Raw genomic sequence first — 23,872 nt, 5'->3', positions numbered from 1 at the left:
CAGATGCAAGTTTTAGTTTCTGATTTGTTTATATATGTTTATTAGTTTGTATTTGATGGCATCATGTGTTTAATTGTTGCTTGGCAAATACATTATATTATTTGAATATGGTGTATTAATAATGACTTTCTACCATGATGCAGCTTGCACCACTGACCCAACGAAAAAGAAGAAAAACAAGGTGGTTATTCAAGATCCTCCTGAAGATTATGTTGGACAGTTGGTTGAGAAAACCGATAGTTTCTCTTGTAAATGAATCAATCTTACAATTTTTCATAATTCTTCTGAAGTTATGTTATATGTTTTACCTTTTGATAATCCGAATTTGACATGCATTCTCTTAAACTCTTGAACCTACATTTATCGGTTTTGAAAAAGAAAAAGAAGAAACATGTTAGTTATAAACTTATACAGTGATACGTACACTCCACATTGTACTCTCTACTACACTTCTACAAATGCTTGAATGTGAGTTTTTTTGTGTTCATTTTAGGTTCAGTCGTTCAGACCGATATCTTGGATGATGAAAATTAAAATATTGATGAAGATCTAGATTTTAAGTGGTTTGTTGATTAACTAATTGTTTCCCATAATGTTTTTCTTTTTTACTCTTCTTGGAATAACGGTTATACTTTTCAGTTGTTTAGATCCCATTGGAGATGATGAGGATGGAGAAGGAATTGACCAGCAACAATAAAAGGTTTCATGGGAAGGAACTGACCGTGATTACAAGTATGAGGTACACAATCTTGTGTTTCAAGAATTTGATGACATGGCATTTTATAACTTTTGTTGAATTTATATTTGTTTAGCTTATGGACTGAGTCTTTCATATTCTTCGTGAAAACAATCTGGAGCTTACTAGAGACAGAAGGAGAACTGTCATGAGGCCATTGCAAGTTCATAAAGGAACAAAGAAAACCATCTTTATAAACTTTATGGATCTTTGCAAATCGTATGTGATCAAGTTTTTACTTTTTTCACTTTAAAATTATTTAGTTAAAAGTAGAAGTGGTAAATGAGCGAGGATTACACATTAGGTATCGAGTAAAAAAATAGGTGTAATCGGATCCGGACATCCGGTTGATCTAAACACACATTTTTCGGTTAAAAATTTAATTGTTTGTTTACCGTAGATTACTTGCTTTCGGCATAAAAGCAAAGATAGATGGTTATCTATTGTAACAAAAATCATATAATGTTATATTAAACATTGTTATTAATTGCTGACTTTTGTTTGTTTTTTTTTGGTTCATACTTAAATATCAGCAACGTTACCAACCAAAATAAGAGAACCTATTGAAAGTATGAAACCAAAATTTAAACAAAAACTAAAATACAATAAAAATTAAAAATTATCAATACTTCAAAAATTAACATGATTATGTTCTCCCAACATAAGTTTTATATATTACATTACTAAAGTCCAGACTGGCCACAGTTTACGTTCAGTTATTAGGCGAAACTGAAGTCATCGGTTATTTGGATATTAGCGGTTCGGTTATAGTCAGGGTTTTTTCTTTTTCATTTTTCAATTTTGTGTAGACGTTGCAAAAAATTTTTTTAATGAAAATTCAGATTTTAAACTTGTAAGAATGCATTAGACTACTACATACATATTAAATTCAAATAAACAAAAATATGCACGCGTTACATGGATCCTTACGAATACAAAGTTGCTAGAGTAGTATAGTTTAAAATTCAACAAAGTTCTTAATAAAAAACACTAAAAGTTAAGTCCAAATCTTCATTGATAATCTTATTCCCCTTCAAAGTTTAGTCTCAGTCTTCATCGCCATCAATCGGTTCGGTTCGGGTTGTTTTTTTTCAGTTTTCTAAAAATGGATAACGAAACCAAAAATTTAGTTTTTCAAATAACAAAAAATTAACCATCGGTTAATGCTTCGGTTCGGTTAATTCGGTTTTTTGCTTACCTTTAACTAAAGTTACTTAAATCTTAGTATGAACAGACAATGAACTGATGAAGATAGTTTGGTTACATCTGCTTGGATCTGCCACTATTAATAAATCTTGGATTTGTTGTTTAACGTGTTGCATTAAATTCAAAATGTTCAAGGGAAAAAACATAAATAGTCCATTTAATACAATGAAACTAAAAAGTTTTAAAGTTCTGGAAAAAATGTCGACAACAAAATACAACAAACATTAAACATGTTAAAAACATTACGTACTACATAATTCCTAGATGATAACAACAATAATACCAATCCAACTATAAACCCATGTAAGTCCAAAACAAGCCCGCAAAATAAGCTCATACAAATATACTAAAAACCCACAAACTAAACCTAAACTCCAACTATAAACATACTCATTTCAATCCAAAAAGCCTAACTATAAACTTAACTCCAAACAACTATAAACCTATTCATCTCATTGAAAGAGCTCAAAGGTTAAAAAATATAATGAACACAATTTATTAATTCATGTAACATTTGATTTAATACAAAATCTACACCTCAAACTTTATGTTTAAGTTGAAACCTAAATAAATGTACACTTGAAAATTATATATTTAATCTTACAATACAAGTGTTAGTATTATTTTGGACATTTACTAATTTAAATTTTAGATTTATTTGTTTTTATCATTACAATCTTAATTGAAACGGACCGAATTGGTGTTGTTAGGTAACGGATTTTGTTACCCGTTATTGTTTAACGTGAGACAGTAGTATACTATAGTAGTATGTAGGATGAGAAAAAGTGCAATGCCACGTGGAAGTTTAATTTGGTAGAAAATGGCACGTCATATGAGTTCCGTAGCATGCAGGCCGATTGATTGTTTGGCGGCAACCTATTGGCTGCAGTTACACTACACGCTTGCTGACGTCCCTAGCTTACTTCTTTATTTTATTTTAGTTTTCTTTCCTTTTCTTATCACCGGATATTGGTGTCGCGTTTGCCGTGATGCCGTCTAGTTATATCAATCCTAATAATACGGTTTTAAACTTACGGTACATAAATAGTTAAGATTAATTTAAGTATAACATCATTTTTTAAAATACTTAAATATTATATTAATCTACAAAATGTTACTATTCTGATGATAGGATTTACTGATATTATTTATAAACATGCCTGCCTATTTAAGATTAATATTTGACAATGTTGTAAAAGTAGGTATTCAAGACCGAGTACTCCTGATGAGAGTTTATCTAACTCCGCCTAGTTACTAAGAATCGATCAAATATGGTTAACCTCAGCCATAATTGCGTTTAGTCAGTCAACTTGGGCCAATTTTTACTTAATAAAATAAAACATAATTCATATTTCTATAATATTAAAAAATATCACCTTTTTTAGTTAATGATTAGCAAATTTTAGAATAATTAAGTATTTAAAAATGTTTTTCTCTTATTTATATTGATGCTCACTTATTTTATTATAAATATTATTAGTATACTTATGATATTTGACACACACACACACACACATATATATCATCATCATCATCATCATCATCATCATCATCATCGTACTCAGTATATCCCACCAATAGCAATGCTATGGTAGGGTCTGATGAGGGTAAGATGTAGACAGCCTTACCTCTATCCCATAGGGATAGAGAGGCTGCTTCCGGTGAGATCCCCGGCTCGATAGTAGTTTTGCATCAAGCCTTGGACATAAGGCACATAGCACTCAATCATCAGGGACACCGGCTGATTGGTGCATGTGCCCTTGTCTTTCGGCTATCAACGCCACCACATGATGCCTGATTAACCTTCCGCCACTTTTAACGTTATTTTCACGAGATTAGTAAAATAACGTCAAAATTAGTGCACTTTTACTTTTGCCCACCCGAGGGTTCACACATATATACATTATATGCCCACCCGAGGGTTCACACACACACACACACACACACACACATATATATATATATATATATATATATATATATATATATATATATAATATCTAACAATTATATTTATCATTTTCGAGTACTCTCTGAGTATTCTAAGTACACCCAACTTCTCAGCCGATCGTTTAGCGTCCACTAACGACTTTTACAACTTTATATTTGGCAACCATTGTGGATATTGGTTGAAATTGATGAGCTTAAGAACAAATATAATATACTTGGAATATTACTACCGGCCGGCCACTTTATGAGGAAGGAAGAAAAGGATCTCATTTGGCATTTGGTCTACAAAGAAAGTCAAAAATGATATATTGGTTGGTCAAAGACCGGTAACACTGTATGTTGCACGTGTAACACCAAATCCTTAGTAAAGGTATGGTTTGAGGTACAAGTAATTTGAGGTCATGCCTTACGTAACTATCTCTCTTAATTGCTTTTAGTTTCCTCACACTCTTCGTTATATACCCCCACACACGCACAAGTACGTGTATAATATAAAGTTTCGTTACAGGTGTAGTTTAATAGGGAGTGAATAACTTAATGACTTTAGAGTTTAGACACCCATTTCCCTAAAGTCAATAAAATATTTTATAAAAACAAACTGAGTTTAGATAATTTGGACTCGTGATTGTTGGCTCTAAAATTGTTATTTACCTAAAGGGTCCTGATTATATTAGTTCCTTTGTGTTCTAAAAAGCATGAGCCGGCGCTATTTGTCCGTCCACACTATGTAATACTTCAGCTACTAGCTATAACAATACAAGAATGGCTCAACCTTTTTAACGAGCACAGACTTTAAAGTTGAGGTTAAAACAATTCAACCGTATTAAAATAGTCAAGGTTAACCAAAACGTAGATTAAATCATAGTCGTCTCAGCCAAAGCGTAGATTAAATCCGAACCGTCTTAGTCGCTGATTTAACTTTGAACAAACCAATCTGTACGTAAACGGCTATGCTTAACTGTCTAACAGTAACTGTTAACAATCATATTGGTCATAACATACAATTACATAGTACGAGAATAATGACACGATAACATATTAATAGAATAATAAACTAAGTAATAAGTAATAGTTATATAGCATCTGCATAATTTGATATATAAGATGTAATTGTAAAGTTTTTACACTTCTGATACATGCATTTTATGAACTTGTAACAGTAGTTAAGCAATTTACTTTTGTAGTGATGGACAATAAGGCTATGTGTATTGAAGGGGCTGGCGTTTTGCTCCGTGTGGCGCTCAGTCAGCAAGGGGTGAGAATTTGTTTTTGGGGTGTAATGGTGTAGGGGCTACAAATATGAATAATATATATATATATATATAATAATCATATACATATATATATATATATATATGTATATATAAACAAACACATATGCATATATGCCGGCCCCACCACCTGCAACTCTCCCCTTCTTCCAGGCGACAAAAAGAACTCGCCCCGACCCTTTTCGCCCACATATCGTCGGGGGGGGGGGGCGGTGTTCTCGCCCCTCTTCGCCCCTTTTCGCCCAATCCGACGCCCCACTACACTTGGCCTAACAAATTTACAAGAATGTTCCTCAATATCTTAGTCCTTCACAAATGGACATGTTCATGGCATTTGGTGAAGCAGCAATGTTTATTATCCCTTGGGGTTAAAGGGTATCGCGCCTTACAGCCAAATTCATCAAGTATGTTATATTTTTTAAATGTTTTTTAGTCTTGTATCAATGATTATTATTATTTTATCAGCTGTATTATCTAATTGCATTTGTGTTTTGTATTGCAGCAAAGTTATATCTATCGAAAGTTAACAGATCAAGTGAGGCTGCAAAAGAGCTGGACACAGACACGGATTACTTCTTGGAGCTTCTAGAAAAAGGAATTGGAAAACCGAAGGATGAATTTAATAAAGAAATTACGCGGCCAAAGTATTTTCAAGCTCAATAAGCTATTGATTATGGGATTGCTGATGAGATAATTAGTTCAAGAGATAATGCGTTTGAGAAACGGGTATGTTTAATTATTTAAGTTAATACTTTATTACTGATTTAGCAACCAAATTGGTTACTGTTTGGGATTTTGGGCCTTAGTCGGTTCGAGTTGTATTTGGTTTATTATTGTCCATGTTTATAAATGTGATATTTATCTAGTAGTTTGAATCTTACAATGTAGGTTGGATTAAGTATAAATACTGTAGAACAATAGCATTGTATAGGCATATGAAAGTATTTGATCTTATGTTAGACTATTCTTTTTAAATATAGTTTTCAACCATTATCTTATAACAGTTAAGTTTTTCTAACATCAGTTTATCAGACAAACTGACTAGTAAACATAGCTTATTGTGAACCAAACTTGACTTATATAGTTATATGGTCAGTTATTGTTAACAAACTTTGGTGTAAATATCGTTGTCATGAATATCAGAAAATGAAGATTGACCTTAAAAACAGACTATATAATCTGAAAACACATGTGAAAGTTATCTGGCTTAAATCTGGATTCCAACATGACAACACATTACACAAAGCATTAAAATTAACATTATAAATATCTAGACGTAATTGTACACACTGGATGTTAATTGTCTTCTAAGAGAAGGAGAGAAAAAGGAGGAAATACACACCAAGTCCACTCTTTTAAGCTTTAACTTATGAAGCAGGATTCGGGTACACTTTAGGCTTTGGTTTTACTTCAACCTCATTAACGCTGCGTACAAATATGGCATCTGGCTCATGACTGCAAAACAAAAAAAAATGCAAATTTAGTAACTTCCAACAAAATTTCTAGAGCAAATCTACATTTTTATTTCAATTTTAGCAACCAGGTTCTAATTACTGATTGTTGTCACATACTTTGTTGATTTTTTAATAAAATTTGCAAATGTGGGCATCATATCAATGTATATGCAGAATTTAAAAATATGATAATTTCCTCAAACTTACAAAAAAATCAATTAATCAAAGTACTTTCACATAAGCATTTAGAATGTGGCATTTAATGCTCCAGCTTGCATGGCATTAATATTGATAAAATCACTTAAAATCAAGTTGGTTACTAAAACATGTATTAACATGCAAGTTGCTTTCTATTTTGGGCCTATTTTAAACTTGGATGCTAAAATTAGGAAAAAAAAAGTATTCCGTTTCTACTTTGTACCATCTACTCAAATTTATATGCACAAACACATAGGATAAGCTTAATGAAAATGAAATATTACGGTTTGTCTCCCTCTTCATATGTATAACTGGATGCAACCGCCAATAATCGACCATCTCTACTGAATGATAATGCAGCAACACTTGTCGGGTACTTTGAGTACTGAAAATGCCATAAAGTATTATCTAAATATTGCTTTCTCATAAAAACAAGTTGGCTTGAGTGTGTAGTGATTGCTTATATAAAAAAGCAATAAGCAAGGTTTTCATAAGCAGACTTGTTTTTTTACCTGATATAGCCTCTTCTTGTTGTTTCCATCCCATACATTTACAAAACCATCACACCCACCAGTTGCAAATGTCCCATACCTGCAAAGTTTAAGATTCTTCAATGAGAGGGTCAAATTTTCTTTATATTGATTATACATTCCTCTTTGTAAAAGACAAAGTAACTTACACTGGGTGAAAAGCAATGGCATTTACAGGGTACACAATGTCTCTTCCAGCTTCTGATTTCCTATGACACTTGAATGCATACCTTAAAACATAAAAACACAATTAAGTCCATCTAAAGATAGAAAACCCTATAAATATACTTTGAATTTCATAAGATCATGACATTTTCAAAACTCAAAAAAAATTATATAGATTAAAATCAGTACTCATGTGCTAATAAGATGATTCACACTGACAACATTGTTTTCCTACTTGTTTATTTAATAAAAACAGAGTGATTTTCTTTTATCTGCTATGTAATAAGTAAATATGAAATTTAGAATAACTCAATAACATATATAAATTCTGAGCATTTAGAAAAAATATATAAAATTAATGCTTAAAAAAATATCATGTAAACTGATCAAAGATTAATTGTGTGAAATACTGTATGTTCATCAAATATGTTGAAGTCTTTATTTTTGACTCCTAAAATACGCATACTTTTTAGATTGACCAGCCTCAGTAAGATCAAAAAACTCCATTGCTACACGACCTTCCACAGAGCTAAGTGCATAACCTGCAAAATATAATCTTAAATCAATCAGAATAAAAAGACAAACAACATAAAAGCAATCTTTAATGACCCAATGTACACACAAACTACAATAACTTAAAACAGATTTTTAAAAAGCAAACCTGTTCCGTTAGGATAACATCGTACACATCTAGTTTGATACTTTAATGAAGATTCTCTCCGCTGTTCAGGTTGAGACATGTTCCTTAAATCATAAACATTAACATGTCGTCCGGCAGTTGCGACCACTAAACGGTTACCAACAAGTGATATCGAATAAACACGTTCCGGTTGTGTATATGATCCCACAAGAGCGTGCTCTTGTGCACTTGCACCTCGCGGATCCCAACATTTCACAGTTTTGTCCCAGCTTCCACTTATCACTTGCCCTAAAAAAGAGAAAACATGACCATAAAATGTTGACCAGAACCATAGAAGTCAAAAGAAAGTCAAAGCCTTAACCAACCTGTTGCGTAAGAGTATTCGATACAACGAACGGGTGCATCATGACGTCCCAATACGTACTCTCTTTCAGGGTCAAAAACTAGCCTGAAAATTTGAAATCAAACCTAATGATTTGGACATATAAACTTAATTACAAGATTATATAAGACTTACAAAATACCTTCGAACAGTATTATCACCACTAGCACTAAAACCGGAGTTATCATCATGAAAGCAACAATCAAGAACTGGACCGCCATGTAAGAACTCTCCTAGTAACGCATTGGCACTTGCATCATACAGACGAACACGCTGTCACAAACACTAAAAAGTTATGATCTTTACAAACAACACTAACATAAAACACGTTGATTTCATAATCAATAACACGTTGAGAAGTGCAAGAACCGCATAATACATATGTACCGTTTAAATAGGGTGCAAACGAGCCGAGCTGCTAACAAGTTACTCGAGACCAGCTCGTGAAAAATCTCGATCGAGCCGGCTTGCGAGCCTAAACGAGTCTGTCATTTATATAATTTTTATAATATATATAATGTTATGAAAAAATAACTAACTAATATATATTATGTTATCTATAAAATTATAATTGAAAAAAAATATATAGAAATAATTATAAATATATAAAAATTAATTAATAAATAGTAAACGAGCCGAGCTTGAGCTTGAAAAACTACTCTGGAGCCAAGCTTGAGCGTTAGAAATAGAGATTGAAACGAGAGTCGGCTCGCTGGCACCCCTACGTTTAGTACACAAGAAAGTTAATTTTCCCCCAAAATTTACTTATAAACAAAAAAGATAATTACAAAGTAAAAAATTTCCCAACAGATTGAATTCAATTGAAATGGTAATGAGTTTGAAATTAAAATAATAATAAAGGGTAGTATTTGGGTGAAGAATATGTATATGAGGTAAAGCAGATAATAAGAGAATGTGTAGGTAGGTAAGGTAGTAAAAAGAACATACTTTGTCCCAGGAAGAGACGAGGAGGTGATCGGAGTTACGAGAGAAGCGGAGGTTGGATATGCCGTCGGAGGGAGGACTCGTCAGCTCAGTTCCGGTCACCGCCGCCATTCAATTCAAATTCGATGATGATGGTTATTATTGGCTAGGGTTCAGATCAGAAGATAGTGGAGTCGAAAGAGGGAAGGGATTTTGAAAAATGATATTTCAAAGAACATACACAAGTTACAAACTACTACAAAGGATACCGAAGTGTTTTACAAAAAAAATATATATATATTGCAAAACAGAACAAAGTAAGCTTGTTACGAAAATAATAAGAGTGAGGATCTTTCCGTAACCACCCTTCAGCATGAGAATAAGTACAGTCCTTGTAAAGAGAGAAAATACTTAGATGATTCATATAATATGTGGAGTGTGAATGAATAACTCATGATGATTAAATATGTATTTATAGCCGGTGGTGGCGGAAATATTATTAATACAGTTGTCCTCTTCCAAAAGGTTATCTTTTATAACATATTGGACGTGTCCGCACTTGATAGAATAAGCAGCTGGCAATGTGCACGGTTATAACAACATATCCAGCTGTTATTCTCTGATTGGCTGCTATGTCACGTGCCCTTCACGAGGGAATATTTACGTCAACCTTCTAGAAAACAAGTTAGTTACAACTATTTTGTTGATGTCAGCCTCTCACCATACCACATTTAGAAACATTCCGCATACGCGGGTAATTTGTTACCCTTTGTTGTTCATTGCTTACTGCGGGTGATGAAGGTGACCCGCATATGACATTTGGGGGAGTCCTGTATGACCCGCGGATATTACTTTATGGGTTTTCGGAGCTTTTCGCCACCCTACCTCTATAGAAATATTTATGTGTTTGGTAAAAATAAAAGAGAAGAGGCATGCTTAGCAACACCCTTATAATATAATAATAATATAGAAATTACTCATTAGCCCGAGTTTGATATTCACTTGAGGCCTAGTGATAAGAAACTTGGATTCTCCATTTGAGGCTCAAGTTCGATCCTTGTGGTACGCCAGAGAGTTCGAATCTCGAGCCCACCTGCGTTTTAGTTCCACCGTTTGTTACGTCAGAGAGCTATACTATTGTGGTGACACAACGACTGTCAAATAGAAATCAACAATATGGGTTACCTATGGATACAACCAGACCAAACTATGATGTCATCGCTAAGACTACCCGTAGTGGGCGAAGTTTCCAGTCGATGAGAGTGTGAGAGGGGCGAGAACACCGCCCCCGGACGAAATGGGGGGGGGGGAGAACCTTTTGTCGCTCTTCTCCTCTCTGCTTCTCTTTTTGATTATTATTATTATTATAATATTGATTGTGTGTGAATATATATGTATGTATATATTAGGCTACAACACAATTACACCTCAAAAACAAATTCCTATATTTGACTGGATGTCACGTGTCGTAATTCGCCTAATTTATAGCTCATTCACTACAAATAGCCTAACTGGTTTGGACAACATAGTCTCTTGTCAAAATCGTTGGTTTAAGAAACTAGCCCGACCCGGATGAGCAGATCGTAGTGTTATCAGGTAATTTTACCGTGTCACAAACTGCAAACACTGCCAAATAATCCCGATCGATCATGAACAATCCAAAAACCATTAAATTAAATTAGCAGCATCCTTCATTGCCTAATTATCCTTCTTTTTAGATCCATCCATCATTCGGATCTTCAGTTTCTCTACCTAAAACCCTAACAGATTCCATAGGAAACAATAACGTATCAACGAAGCTTGTATCTATTCCAATCGGAATCATTTCTAACCCTAAATCGATGCTTCAGTTTTAGCTTTCCAGCTCTAAAACAATCCGATGGTGGTCTGCAAGTGCCGCAAGGTAATTTATACAATTTGTTTACAGTTTTTACATAATTAGAGCTTATAGATCAGATCGATTAATCGAGTTCGTGTCATCATTGATGTGAATTGTGAATCTAGGATCTAACTATAACAGAGTGTGTAGTCTTTTTAGATCGTAATAATTCATCAAGTGACACTACAAATTGTTTAATCTACGATAATATATTAATATTAATATTGCTGTTGCTTACAGGCAACTAAATTGTATTGCTTCGTGCACAAGGTCCCGGTGTGTGGAGAATGTATATGCTTTCCCGAGCATCAAATATGTGTGGTACGTGTGATATATCATCATGAATTGTTTCCGTGTGTTTATCTTGATGTAGAGTTATGTGAATTGGTTGAAACTTGAAACTGTTGAGTTGATTCTACAGGTTCGTACGTACTCGGATTGGGTGATTGACGGAGAGTATGATTGGCCTCCAAGGTGTTGCCAATGTCAAACAGTGCTCGAAGAAAATGGCGATTCTCAAACCACACGGCTCGGTTGCTTGCGTATGTTATTTTGCACTCGACAAACATGCATCATTTGTTTTTTTGATTTAAAAAGTGGACCGTTGAAGTTAAAGTTAACCACCCTATATTATTATTTTTGTATTTTTTCAGATGTCATACACACGAATTGCTTAGCTTCGAAGATTAAAAGTTACCCTCCTCACACTGCTCCAGCTGGATATGTTTGTCCACATTGTTCAACTTCGGTAAGGTTTTCTTGTATGCTTGTGCTTTATATATTTGTTTATGGGGATTGGTGTGCTTATACATTATTTACTGCTTTTATGAAGAACATGAATAAGTTGATCAGAACAGTTTACAATGTTTATACGAACCTTTTTTTTTTGCAGATATGGCCTCCTAAAAGTGTTAAAGACTCAGGATCACGCTTACACTATCAGTTGAAGGTGATCCTGAGTCATTTACTGCTTACTCATAAACACAGTTCTTACAAATCAGAGTTCATTAAAACTTTCGCGGAATATAAAAACTTTCATGAAACGTTACAGCAATCCAAAACTTTCCTTAATTAAACATTCTTGTCTTTTAAAATAAACGTCAATTACATTAAAACATCTTGAGTCTTCAGATGCCAGTCTCCTATTCGCCCACCATGTGCCCGCTCAAGCTAGCTGTCTCATTCTACTCACCTGCGTGCATACTAAAAGTCAGCTACGCTGAGTGAGTTCTAGTTAATCGGACGCCATACAATACATACACATACATACATATCCGAAGATACATATCCATACTTAACTAGTTACCCTTCTGTTCTACGTACATACTTACTACCATACATACATACATATCTACAATCACTAACCTCAGTCTACCGAGAGTACGTTCATAGTCCGCCGTCTATACCTGTACTCAAGGTCGTGAACACGTAAAAGGTCCGCAGTCCTTACCTATGTTCACCATTTAGGGTACGTGCAAGGTCCGCAGTCCTTCCCTATACCATCCTACATCCACACCACGTACAAGGTCCACAGTCCTTCCCTATGTTGCAACCTAATTCATAGCACGTACGAGGTCCGCAGTCCTCCCCTATGCTACCACAACACAAATACAGCACGTATAAGGTCCACAGTCCTTTCCTATGCTGATGCCTATCTATAATACGTATAAGGTCCGCAGTCCTTTACTACGTTGTCGTCTATTATCTGTAACACGTATAAGGCCCACCGTCCCTATCTACGTTTACATCTATCATCTACATTACGTATAAGGCCCGCAGTCCTTAACTACGCCATCACCAGCCGAGTCTTTGTCCGACAGAAGCTAGAGGGATTTGCCATCCTAACTTACTATGTCGAACGTAGAACTCACATACCATTCGTGTACCTGTATACACATACTTCACATATACAATAATTACATTATAGCATAAGAACACTCTAGGCGTTCTTTACATCATTCATTTAACAACCATACCCCTTGTCGATACGTGCAATATCCGAAGATCGTTCACGCCCAGACAAGTATTCATTTGTAATGTTCATACATCTTCGATATATAATATTCGTACCTTTATTTTTAACCTGACAGTACGCGCAATATCCGAAGATCGTTCGCGTACCGACAAGCAATCATTCATATCCATCACATATATCACATATGGCATACACTTATCACTTAGGATAAATGTATTAACAACACATCGAGTATGCACACAGCCCCGAAAACATAACAAGGAATGGGGCTAGAAACTCACCTGAACACGGTTACGTTCACCGTTAATCGTAATCCCTTTCTTCAGTTGTGCACGGCTGACTGTATAACAAGTATACGTATCAATTAACTATCACTACTCGTATCATCTTTCTAGTCTTAACTAGTACCCACAACGAACGGGGGTCCGGGGGCAGCTCCCCTGGCAGCGGGGTCTAGGGGCGGCAGCCCCTAGCAGGGTCCAAGGGGCAGAGCCCCTGGCTGGGGTCGAGCTGCCAGGTCAGCTTGGAAAAATTTTATTTACATTAGCTGTCTTAACACATTTTCCATTGGGTTTTTAATTTATTTTCTAATGAACTTGACTTTAGGCGAAGTTAAACCTTAGGCGAACTTAGCTTTAGGCGAAGTTAAACCTTAGGCGAACTTAGCTTTAGGCGAAGTTAAACCTTAGGCGAACTTAGCTTTAGGCGAAGTTACCAGCTAGACGAACTTGGCCGTAGGCGAAGTTAAGCTTTGAAGGCGAAGTTAAGCTTTTGCAGGCGAAGTTACCCAGTTCGCAGGCGAAGTTGCCCAGTTCGCTACGGGTTTGGTTTTTATCACGCATTTTGGCGATTTTAATACCCTTGTTATGGTTCGACATCACCCACTAACGTTCCCTAACCATTTCGTTCGTATATATATCCCGTATATACTATAAAGCTTGGATCTTTAAGCTTAAGGACATTCAATAAAACATAAACTTTAAAGGTCAAGAACATACCTTTTGTGCTCGTTTGGATCTCGTTTAACTTGTTTAATCACAACCAATCGTTTACTCTCTCTCGGATCTTGCTCGTTTCTCTCCCTCGGCCGCCGGCCGTATATGGCGGTGTGTGGTGTGTGTGTTTTGGAGTGTGTAGAGATTATGATAGAAATGAAATGAGGGTTTAGGGTTTTAGGTTGGTTTAGGGGATATTTATATCCCTTAAAGCCCATGGACCTAAAGCCCATTCTTATTTAACCCATCTCAATTAATCTAAATCCATGATCCGTTCTTTACTCGATATTAATTAATTAATAACGCGAAATCACTAAACGTAACTTTCTTTATTCAACATTATAAATTTTAGGATGTTACAATTGTTCAGGTTAATTCATTTTTAAGGAAGTATATATTTATTAGGGTGTTCATGGCTTGGCTTGAAACTTTGAAACCACCCAAACTGGTTATCTATTTGGTTTCATGGTCGGTTTTTTTATAAGGTGTCGGTCAGCCGGCTTAGAAATTTTGAAATCGTATGGGACGGTTTGGTTTATGGTTTTGACCAAAACCAGCTGTTAAAACTGGACCCAACTGTAACATTGTTGCAGAGATCTTAATTGACGTCCTGATACAAGAATATCTTGAAGCATTACAACATTTCATGGTCATATGTAAAAATTAATAATTGTTTTAAGCCTAAAAAAAGTATTAAAAGCCAAAGTAGACAGTAAAAAGACATCATTCTTCTAAAATTTTCATATATTTTAAATATCAAGGGTAACTGAATTTCAGTTTCACAAACTTTGCGGATATCATAGTCGTTCTTTCGATGCTCTAGTAAATTTGTGAAACAATTGAGATGGTAAACTCAAGAAGAGAAATCGTGAAACCAAAGTACCAAACCATCATGGTTCATTTTGGTTTGGTGTTAATTTTCTGACAGATTGGTTTTGGTTTACAATGATTAAGTATTGTTACTAATGGTTTGGCTCACGGTTTGACCTAAAAACCGTCAAAAACTGTCTGTGAACCCTCTTAAAAAACCATTTGAGCATGTAATGGGTAGTAGTAAAGGTGTGGGTTAAGTATTAGTAATTGGTAGTTGTATGTTTCTTGTGGGTTAGTTCGTGAGGCTATAAACATAGCTCTCCTATGTTTTTCCAATCTTATTATAATAAATAAGTAACTTGGGTTGCCACATGCCAACTTTTGGTGAAGTCTAGACTCTAAATAAGTAGTTCTAGCGATACATTCTTACTAAACCAATTGTTCAGGTTTATTAAAACTTACTAAATCATAAGAAAATTTTAATTGTATCTTTTCTTAAGATATAGTTTTGTAATTCTTAAATCTTCCTTATCTGTTATTTATAATTCTTAAATCTTCATTATTTTTTGAATGAAATACACTTTTCGTCTTTTAAGTATATTGAAGTTTTCACCTTTTGTCTTTAATCTAAGGAAATTACAAGAGCGCCCCGTTACGTTTTGTAACACATATCCTTTTTCTTCACTAACTGGCGTTGAATTTGTCCATGAAGTTTATAATGTGCCTTTCACGTCAGGGCATCTTTGTTCGTTGCTCTATTTATCTGAGAAAACCCACTTACTACCCTTCCCCACTTCATCATCTTCCCCTTTAAACCCTAAATTCCAACCACCTACTCATAATCTAATATGCATCATCTTTGCGAGTTCGTGATTTACCGATTGAAGCCACATCAATTGATTACTAAAAAGGAACGGGAGCAACTGCTTTCACTCTCTCGTCTGCTGCTTCAAATCTCCCCAATCTCGTCTCCAGTGAAGAAGGGCATCAAGATTAGACGATCTCACGCTGGATTAGAAAATTTCACAGCAATGTTTGTTGATTTGAAGATCGATTCTACTCCGCATTGCAAGGATGTTACCAATTCTATCTCCTATAACTTCACTCCTTTGTTACAGAAGCAACTGTTTGAATCGGATGTGTGTGTAGATGGATTGAATTGTTCTGGCCAGAGGGGAAGGGTGGTCACGCCATCGTTAGCCCTTTCATATTCCGGCGACGACGGTCGTTGTGATGATGGAGTTGGCCTTTAAGTAGGGTTTCAGATCAGTTTCAGTGGGGTTCCAAATCAGTTGGGTTTTTTAGTTGGGGCTGCCAGAGAAGATGGAGGTAGGGAGACTGCTTTTGAGTTCCAGACTTCCAGAAATAGGTTGGTGGTCAGCGGCATCAGTATTTACTAACTGCGTTGATACTTCAATCAGTGGCATCAGCATCAGTACTCACTGTCATAAAATGTTTGGAGATGAGAAGAGGGACTTGCGAACGAGATAATGACTTTAATAATATGTCAAAGTATATTACATAAGTAAATATTTTGAGGTTAAAAGACCAAAACACCGTCATGTGCAGTGCACATGATTGGTTTTAACGGACAAATCTTACTGTCATTAGTCGTAAAGATGGAATCTGTTACAAAACGTTAACATAGAGGATGTTTTTTGTAATTACTTTAGTTTAAGGACGAAAAGTGAAATTTACGATATACTTTTAAGGACAAAAATTGTAATTTACTTGTATATTTTATCTCACCAACCAATAGCTGAGGACATCCAGTATACAAATCTTCATAGGAACTGACAACAGGTTGGATTTGTCCAAGGTTTCTAACCTAGTTATGAAATATCTGTCAAAAAAATTGCTTCAACTTTTTGTCTTGTTCTATAATTACTCATATTGTTCTTTTTTTTCACAAGTAACATATAGCAAGTCCTTTCTTTTTAAAGCAGCTAACAAAGTAAATATAATCTTTTTGTACTTAACTGTGTTTTCTCAAGATATACCACTATCCCAATATATTTGTTGCATCATAATAATTTTGTTTGGTTATGCAGACTGGAATTGAGAAGAACGTGTTTGGAAACAATCCAGTTTCATTAACCGTGAGGCCTATTTCCTCTGAGCCTTCAGCAACAAAAGACGATATAACAAACAGCTCCACTAAACCTTCAAGCACAGATAATATGGAAATAGATGTTCCAAATTCATCAAATCATTTGAGAAGCCCAACTTCCGGTGTTGTAAGTACTTTTCATATGTTCTTTAAATAGTTTTTTCATCATGTATGTTCAATTGTTCATGATCATGCAATGCAGCCTGGTGCAACCACCAGAAAAGGTGCACAACAAGTTGAAAGACAAAACTCTGAGGTTTCATATTATGCAGATGACGAAGATGCTAATCGCCAGAAGTACTCGAGAAGAGGTGAGACTATTATTGACTTCATAAGTCAAATTTAAAAGTTGTTTTTTGCCTCTTTCAGAATAATGAGGCATCCATATACATATATGCATGAGCAGATTTTTCTGTTCTGTTTGAACAACTTTTTGAGCTTAATGTACAACCATTTAGTGCAATGTTTTAGGTGTAACATCATAACACTATCAAACTTACAAGATAGCCCCTTTCACTTTAAATAAACTTACCATTTCACCCTGAAAAAGGTCCTTTTTATAACTTCTAAATTTTTTATCTATGTGTCGATGTAAGTACTATTTAAAATGGAGTTTCACGTGCTAATGCACAAGTCATCTAAGCACCTATGTACATAGGGATGGCAAAAATCCCCGAATCCGACGGGGAAACCCGAAAACCGGCTTATTTCGGGTCGGGTCGGGTTTTGTTTTTTCGGTTTCGGGTCGGGTTTCGGAGATTGTTTCGGGGATTGTTTCGGGTTCGGGTTCGGGTTTGGGTTCAGGTACCCCCGCCCCGACCCGCCCCGATATAATATATATAAATATAAATATAAATAATATATATATATATATATATATATTAAAAACCTACATCCAGTTTCAATTTCATATCTGCATATTGCCCCGCCGCCCCCGATTGTGTGATTCACACTTCTCTCCGGCCGACGCGGCCGTGAATCCAGCTCTCCGGCAATCCAGCTCTCCGGCCCACTTCTCTCCGGCCGACGCGGCCGTGAATCCAGCTCTCCGGCAATCCAGCTCTCCGGCCGACTTCTCTCCGGCCGACGCGGCCGTGAATCCAGCTCTGATCTGTTCTTCGGACGGAGGTAGATCTGATTTTCACACTTTGATTTTGTAATTGCAATTGTTAGATCTGATTTTGTTTATAGCCCACCCCAACTTGTTAGATCTGATTTGACACCAGGAACTTTAGTCTGCATATAACGATAATGTCATGTATGGTCTGTTAGATCTGATTTATGCATCAACTTGTTAGATCTGATCTGATTTTCACACTTTGATTTTGTAAGAACTTCCTTGGGGTTAAATTCACTAATTCAGTATATCGTTTAACCGAGGCTATGAGTGGTAAGAACTTCCTTGGGGTTAAATTCACTAATTCAGTAACTTCCTCACAATCACCCTGTGCTTCAGAACAGAAGCAAGAGATTTGAACTTGGCCCTTACCCCCATTGAGTTCCTTTAATTCTTCTGCCTTCTTGTTTAAACTTGAGAAAGCAGAGAAACCAGTGTCATAAATCATTTAAAGCCTGAAAATACTTTGTCAGATTCATTTTTTATTTAAGAGAAACAACCGTTAGAAATTGTACAAAGATCCTTAACTTCAATTGAGGAATTACATCAATAACAACTCATGATGGAAGTTTTTAATAACAATTCTGTGTTAGCTACAATGCAGGATAAAGCTACAGCCACTGGACTGGATCTGGATCAAGATAAACTTCATAGTTACATTGCCTAGCACTAGTTTTGTAACTGATATCATTGTGTAATTTAGAGATAACTTTATAACAACGATCAATTATATCTCCTTGCACGTAGGATTACTTGTATAGATACAGATCCTTGCAACGGATGGTCATGAAAGAGTTTTGATATATTATTTCGGTAGTGTGAATGTGTACTGGTCATGAAACGGATGGTCATGAAAGAGTTTTGATATATTATTTCGGTAGTGTGAATGTGTACTGGCTTGCTTTTAAGAGTTTTGATATATTTTTTTACAAAGTGTTTGAACAGGAGTTGGGCTATGAAAATTCGTTTGTAGTGGGTTGATGTAATTGATATTACACAATGATTTAATTGGTTTATTTCAAACTTCTTCTTTGTAGGTTTTTACAACTATATGGCATCACAAGGTGATAAATTTGCTTCAGACACTTGTACTCCTACTCCCGTTGCTTCAAACACTCCTACTTATTCTACTCCTCAAGGAAGCAGTGAAGGGGTACATGATTCTAATGAACCACCACCAACTAACTTTACTACCCACGATGAGTCTAACCTTGATGATACTTTTGAAGATGGTCAAAATGTCGGTGGTAAAAGGAAAAGATCTGCCGTGTGGAACCATTTTAAATTAATGAAAGTGAACGGTGAAGATAAGGCGGAATGTAACTATTGTAAGAAAAAGCTAGGAGGTTCAAGCAAAAACGGCACATCGCATTTACGAGATCATTTTGAACGTTGTCCAAGACGAACTGTTAAAGATATACGACAAAGCATCTTGATTATGGAGCAAAAGAAAGTTGATGGTAGTTCATCATATCTCTCCAACTACACGTTTAATCCAGACAACTCAAGGAGAGATCTCGCGGAGATGATTATTGTGCACGAGTATCCTCTTACAATGGTGGACCATCATGGTTTTAGAAAGCTTGTTCAAGGTCTTCAACCTTTGTTTAAGGTTCCGAGTCGAAATACCATCAAGAGCGACATTTTAAAAATTTATGAATATGAAAGGGTGAAAACTAAGAAACTATTAGGGAGGATCACAAGTAGAGTGGCAATAACTACTGATATGTGGACAGCTAACCATCAAAGAAAAGGGTTTATGGCCGTCACTGCACACTTTATAGATGACTCTTGGAACTTGCAAAGCCGAATCATGAGGTAAAGCATATATATTGTACAAGTCTAATATAAAGTTAGTTTAAAACTTTAAATGTATTTTACACTTATATTGATGCATAAATTTTATATAGGTTTATTTATGTGCCTGCACCACATACAGCTGATGTTCTTGCAGATACGCTATATGATTGTCTATGTGATTGGAATATTGATAGAAAAGTGTCTACTCTTACCGTTGATAATTGTACCACAAATGATGCAATTATCAACAAGTTACTACAGAAGCTTCCATTGAGATCACTCATGAGGAAAGGAGAGTTGTTTCATATGCGTTGTTGCGGCACATTCTCAATTTGATTGTTCAAGATGGTTTGTCTGTTATTGAGGATGGGATTGAAAGAATTAGAGATAGTGTTTTATTTTGGTCTGCATCAGGAAAAAGAGAGCAAAAATTTGAGGAAGCAGCCAATCAACTTGAAATGGAATACACAAAGAAACTGATCGTTGATTGCAAGACTCGCTGGAACTCTACTTATTTGATGCTTAGTGTTGCTATACCTTATAGACATGTTTTCACGCGATTAAAGCAAAGAGAGTCCAGGTATACTAGTTTGCCTACGGACCTTGATTGGGACTTAGCAACTGAGATATGTAACAAGCTACAACTATTCTATCGGGTAACTCTTTTGTTTTCTGGTAACAAGTATCCTACTGCTAATGTCTTTTTCCCTTTGATATGTGAGATTCGTTTTTCTATGCGGGAGTGGACTAAGTCTTCTATTGTTGACATTAGTCTAATGGCGTATAAAATGATTATCAAGTTTGATAAATATTGGTCTGTAATTCATGGGATTATGGGGATGGCTGCGGTTTTAGATCCACGTTACAAGCTAAAATACGTAGAGTTGCTTATGCCTGCCTTATACGGTGAAGAAATGGCAAAGGAAGAGTTTAAATCTCTTGAGGATTTTGTCCGAGCTTTTTTTAAAGAATATGAATCTACCAACTCACGTGGTAAAAACTACTATGAAGGTATAATCATATTAATATTTAATGAGTATAAATATAAATTGCTAATATTTGATTTATCTTGATTCACATTAATTTATAGGTGGTGGTTCTAGTTCATCTTTATTCAGTTCGGGGTTGTCGAGTGTTCTTCTGGTGGATTCCAAAAATTCCTATCTGACATTAAATCGAAAGCTAAGGTGAATGATGACTTGAATGATATGGCGGAGTTAGATAACTACTTGAAAGAAAATCTTTTGCCTGATGAAGTAGAACTGGATTTGTTGCTTTGGTGGAAGACAAATGGAGGTAAGTATCCGACACTTCAAAGGATGGCAAAAGATGTATTGGCAATTCCAGTTTCCACCGTTGCCTCTGAATCTGCGTTCAGTACAAGTGGAAGATTAATAAGTCCTCACCGAAGTCGACTTCACCCAAAAACTTTGGAGGCTTTAATGTGTGCTCAAAGTTGGTTGTTGAATGAGATTCGAGGTAACGCTATATTGAATATTACATTATTACTCATGTTATTTATCTTCATAATCATGAATATATGTTTATGTTATTACTATTAAATATAGAAACTTGTTCGGAAGAGACCGAGGCATATTGCCGCACCATTGAATATGAAATGGATGTGGAAGAGGTAATAATATTTATAAAATTTACTATTTTTGTAACATAGTTTTTATTCTTTTAACTTGGTTGATTTATTGATAAATATTCTTAATGTAGGTAGGTACTAAAGAAAGTGGCACGACGACTTTGGATGATTTGGTTTGATTTGGTATTTAGATTTGGTCGCAAGTTTGTAGTTTGTGTATTTGGCATGATTTTTCGGCCATGTAGACTTGGTTTTATTTCCTTTGTAACACATTGTTTCAGCTTTCATGTGTGTGATGCAGAAGTTTATTTCGATAAATGTTCAGTTATGTGATGAACCAATTTCGGGTCGGGTCGGATCGGTTTCGGGTTTTCGGGTTCGGGGACGGGGCGGGTCGGGGGGGTACAAAAAACCAAACGGGGAATCCCCGAATTAAACCCGACGGGTAATGGGGCGGGTACGGGGATGGTTTTTGGTTTCGGGTTCGGGTGAAGCAAAACCCGCTCCAAACCCGCCCCGTTGCCATTCCTATATGTACATTACACTTGTACACATATTTGACACAAATTTTTCCATGGTTCAGCGCCCTCGCCGCAACGCGAGAGGTGGGCTTATGTAAAGGTTTTAGTGCAATATTTTATTCTATTTACTGTGTTTGTGCTAATGATTCGATATATAACGCGTGGGTCTTGTATTTTTGTTAATAATTTTTGTAGGAGGTATTCGCAATCAGTTTTTGAGAAAACTGTTACCTTTTTGGTCAAGTGCATTGCCAACTTTGCCAGTTACTGCACCACCTAAAAAAGATGCAAATGCAGATGATATTCATATGCGTCGCCCTAGACCTTCAAGGATGGATCCAAGAAAAATACTTCTTGTCATAGCAATTATGTAAGATTTTTAACTTCTTTTTAATTGCTGATGTGACATCATTACATATAATGAGTGAGTTATTTGTATTGGTTGGATGCAGGGCGTGTTTAGCGACCATGGGTATTCTGTATTACAGAATTGCACAACGCGGTTTTGGTGAGGAACTAGCTCAAGAGGTGGGGCAGTAATCAGTTTAGTCTACCTTTGATTATCTGCATTTTTTTTGTTATAATTTGGTGGATTGCAGTCCCATTATGTTTATTTTTGGAGGTTTTAAAATGTGACCTTTTTTTTTTGAAGATTGCTATTTTATACTGTGCTTTTTTTTAAAAATTTGCATGTAATAGAGCACATGTAAGCAAAACTTTATGAACCAACTTTTTATAGAGATTTTCATTTTTTTTGTTTACCACAAATTTGTCTCTGGTCTACCACTAAAAATTTTTAGAGGCAATGTAAAAACTGTTTCCTTTTATTTGCGTAGAGTAGAATAGATTCTTGCAACTTAGTTAAGGGCTAATTGTACTAATATCAGCAATAAAGTATCAAGCAACAATTAAATTAAAAATCAGTTAAAACATTATTGCAGAAATTGAAATAACAAAACAATTATTATATCAAAACTCAAAATAACTGTAAAATTATCCGTTTTGTCAACATCTTTTGGCAGTTATCAATGCATGGTGGTGGTTGTGATCTTGAAAATGTTGATTGTAAGGATGATTATAGTAATAGTAGTGATTCACTTTAGTACTATAGATTGTGAGTTTGTGATAGTAATGGTGATAGTTATGATGAACCTAATTTGAACAGCCAAGTGTTAATTTGTGAATGTTTTATTTTGTTTCCTGATAAATGAAATCATATAACATGTGCCTTCTATATTTTATAACTTTTAAATTTTAGACTGACAACAATCAATAACAAAATTAAATATATTTTAAAACTCTTTTACAAAAACTTAATAAGAGTATAAGACTGTAGTGAAGGGACTTTAACTAGTAAAAAGTGTTGTCACGTCTGCCACTTAGGCTAAGGGACATTTAATAACTAAATAAATAAGTGCGTGTAATGGTTTAACTAGGTTATTTAATGTTTTCTTTATTAAAATAAGCATATATAAGTGTGATTGACTGAAAAAAAACTATGACCCCCCCCCCATTAGTCCCTTCATCCCCTCTCTCGACACCATTGAAATGGCGCTTCCACCCTTTGGCGACCGTCTCCTTCATTCCCTCTCCATGTAATAGCGTTGGTGTCGGC

At 35.4% G+C, this 23,872-nt stretch overlaps 2 protein-coding genes across 2 annotated transcripts; one reads left to right on the top strand and one right to left on the bottom strand.

Annotated features, from left to right (window-relative positions):
• Positions 1 to 6,493: 6,493 nt before the first annotated feature.
• On the bottom strand, positions 6,494 to 9,660 carry LOC143603525 (mitotic checkpoint protein BUB3.1-like). Its single transcript, XM_077080306.1, has 9 exons — positions 9,481 to 9,660; positions 8,675 to 8,805; positions 8,516 to 8,598; positions 8,172 to 8,438; positions 7,977 to 8,052; positions 7,495 to 7,575; positions 7,328 to 7,406; positions 7,100 to 7,200; positions 6,494 to 6,618 (listed from the first exon to the last, which is right to left on the bottom strand). Exons 1-9 carry the CDS (start codon positions 9,586 to 9,588, stop codon positions 6,531 to 6,533), a joined length of 1,014 nt encoding a protein of 337 aa, XP_076936421.1. The 5' UTR covers positions 9,589 to 9,660; the 3' UTR covers positions 6,494 to 6,530.
• A 1,472-nt stretch (positions 9,661 to 11,132) lies between these two features.
• On the top strand, positions 11,133 to 22,901 carry LOC143603524 (uncharacterized). The gene is made up of 10 exons (XM_077080305.1): positions 11,133 to 11,359; positions 11,576 to 11,656; positions 11,757 to 11,877; positions 11,989 to 12,083; positions 12,228 to 12,294; positions 15,360 to 15,364; positions 17,170 to 17,355; positions 17,431 to 17,539; positions 22,453 to 22,627; positions 22,710 to 22,901. The coding sequence occupies exons 1-10, from the start codon at positions 11,336 to 11,338 to the stop codon at positions 22,795 to 22,797; spliced, it is 951 nt and encodes a 316-aa protein (XP_076936420.1). The 5' UTR covers positions 11,133 to 11,335; the 3' UTR covers positions 22,798 to 22,901.
• The last annotated feature ends 971 nt before the right edge of the window (positions 22,902 to 23,872 follow it).

The sequence above is a fragment of the Bidens hawaiensis genome, unplaced genomic scaffold (assembly GCF_021521415.1).
Source record: "Bidens hawaiensis isolate Kalapana, Puna unplaced genomic scaffold, B.hawaiensis_p1.1 tig00062079_1, whole genome shotgun sequence".
NCBI classification, from domain to species: Eukaryota; Viridiplantae; Streptophyta; class Magnoliopsida; order Asterales; family Asteraceae; genus Bidens; species Bidens hawaiensis.
This window is presented reverse-complemented; position numbering and strand designations above follow the sequence as displayed.

Excerpts from the sequence above, each read along its gene's own strand:
- LOC143603524 (XM_077080305.1), top strand. The coding sequence starts at position 11,336 with ATGGTGGTCTGCAAGTGCCGCAAG. Across the intron at positions 11,878-11,988 it reads CACACGGCTCGGTTGCTTGC|ATGTCATACACACGAATTGC; the intron begins GTATGTTATTTT and ends GTATTTTTTCAG. Across the intron at positions 12,084-12,227 it reads GTCCACATTGTTCAACTTCG|ATATGGCCTCCTAAAAGTGT; the intron begins GTAAGGTTTTCT and ends TTTTTTTTGCAG.
- LOC143603525 (XM_077080306.1), bottom strand. The coding sequence starts at position 9,588 with ATGGCGGCGGTGACCGGAACTGAGCTGACGAGTCCTCCCTCCGACGGC. Across the intron at positions 8,439-8,515 it reads CGAATACTCTTACGCAACAG|GGCAAGTGATAAGTGGAAGC; the intron begins GTTGGTTAAGGC and ends TCTCTTTTTTAG. Across the intron at positions 7,407-7,494 it reads GCCATTGCTTTTCACCCAGT|GTATGGGACATTTGCAACTG; the intron begins GTAAGTTACTTT and ends TAAACTTTGCAG.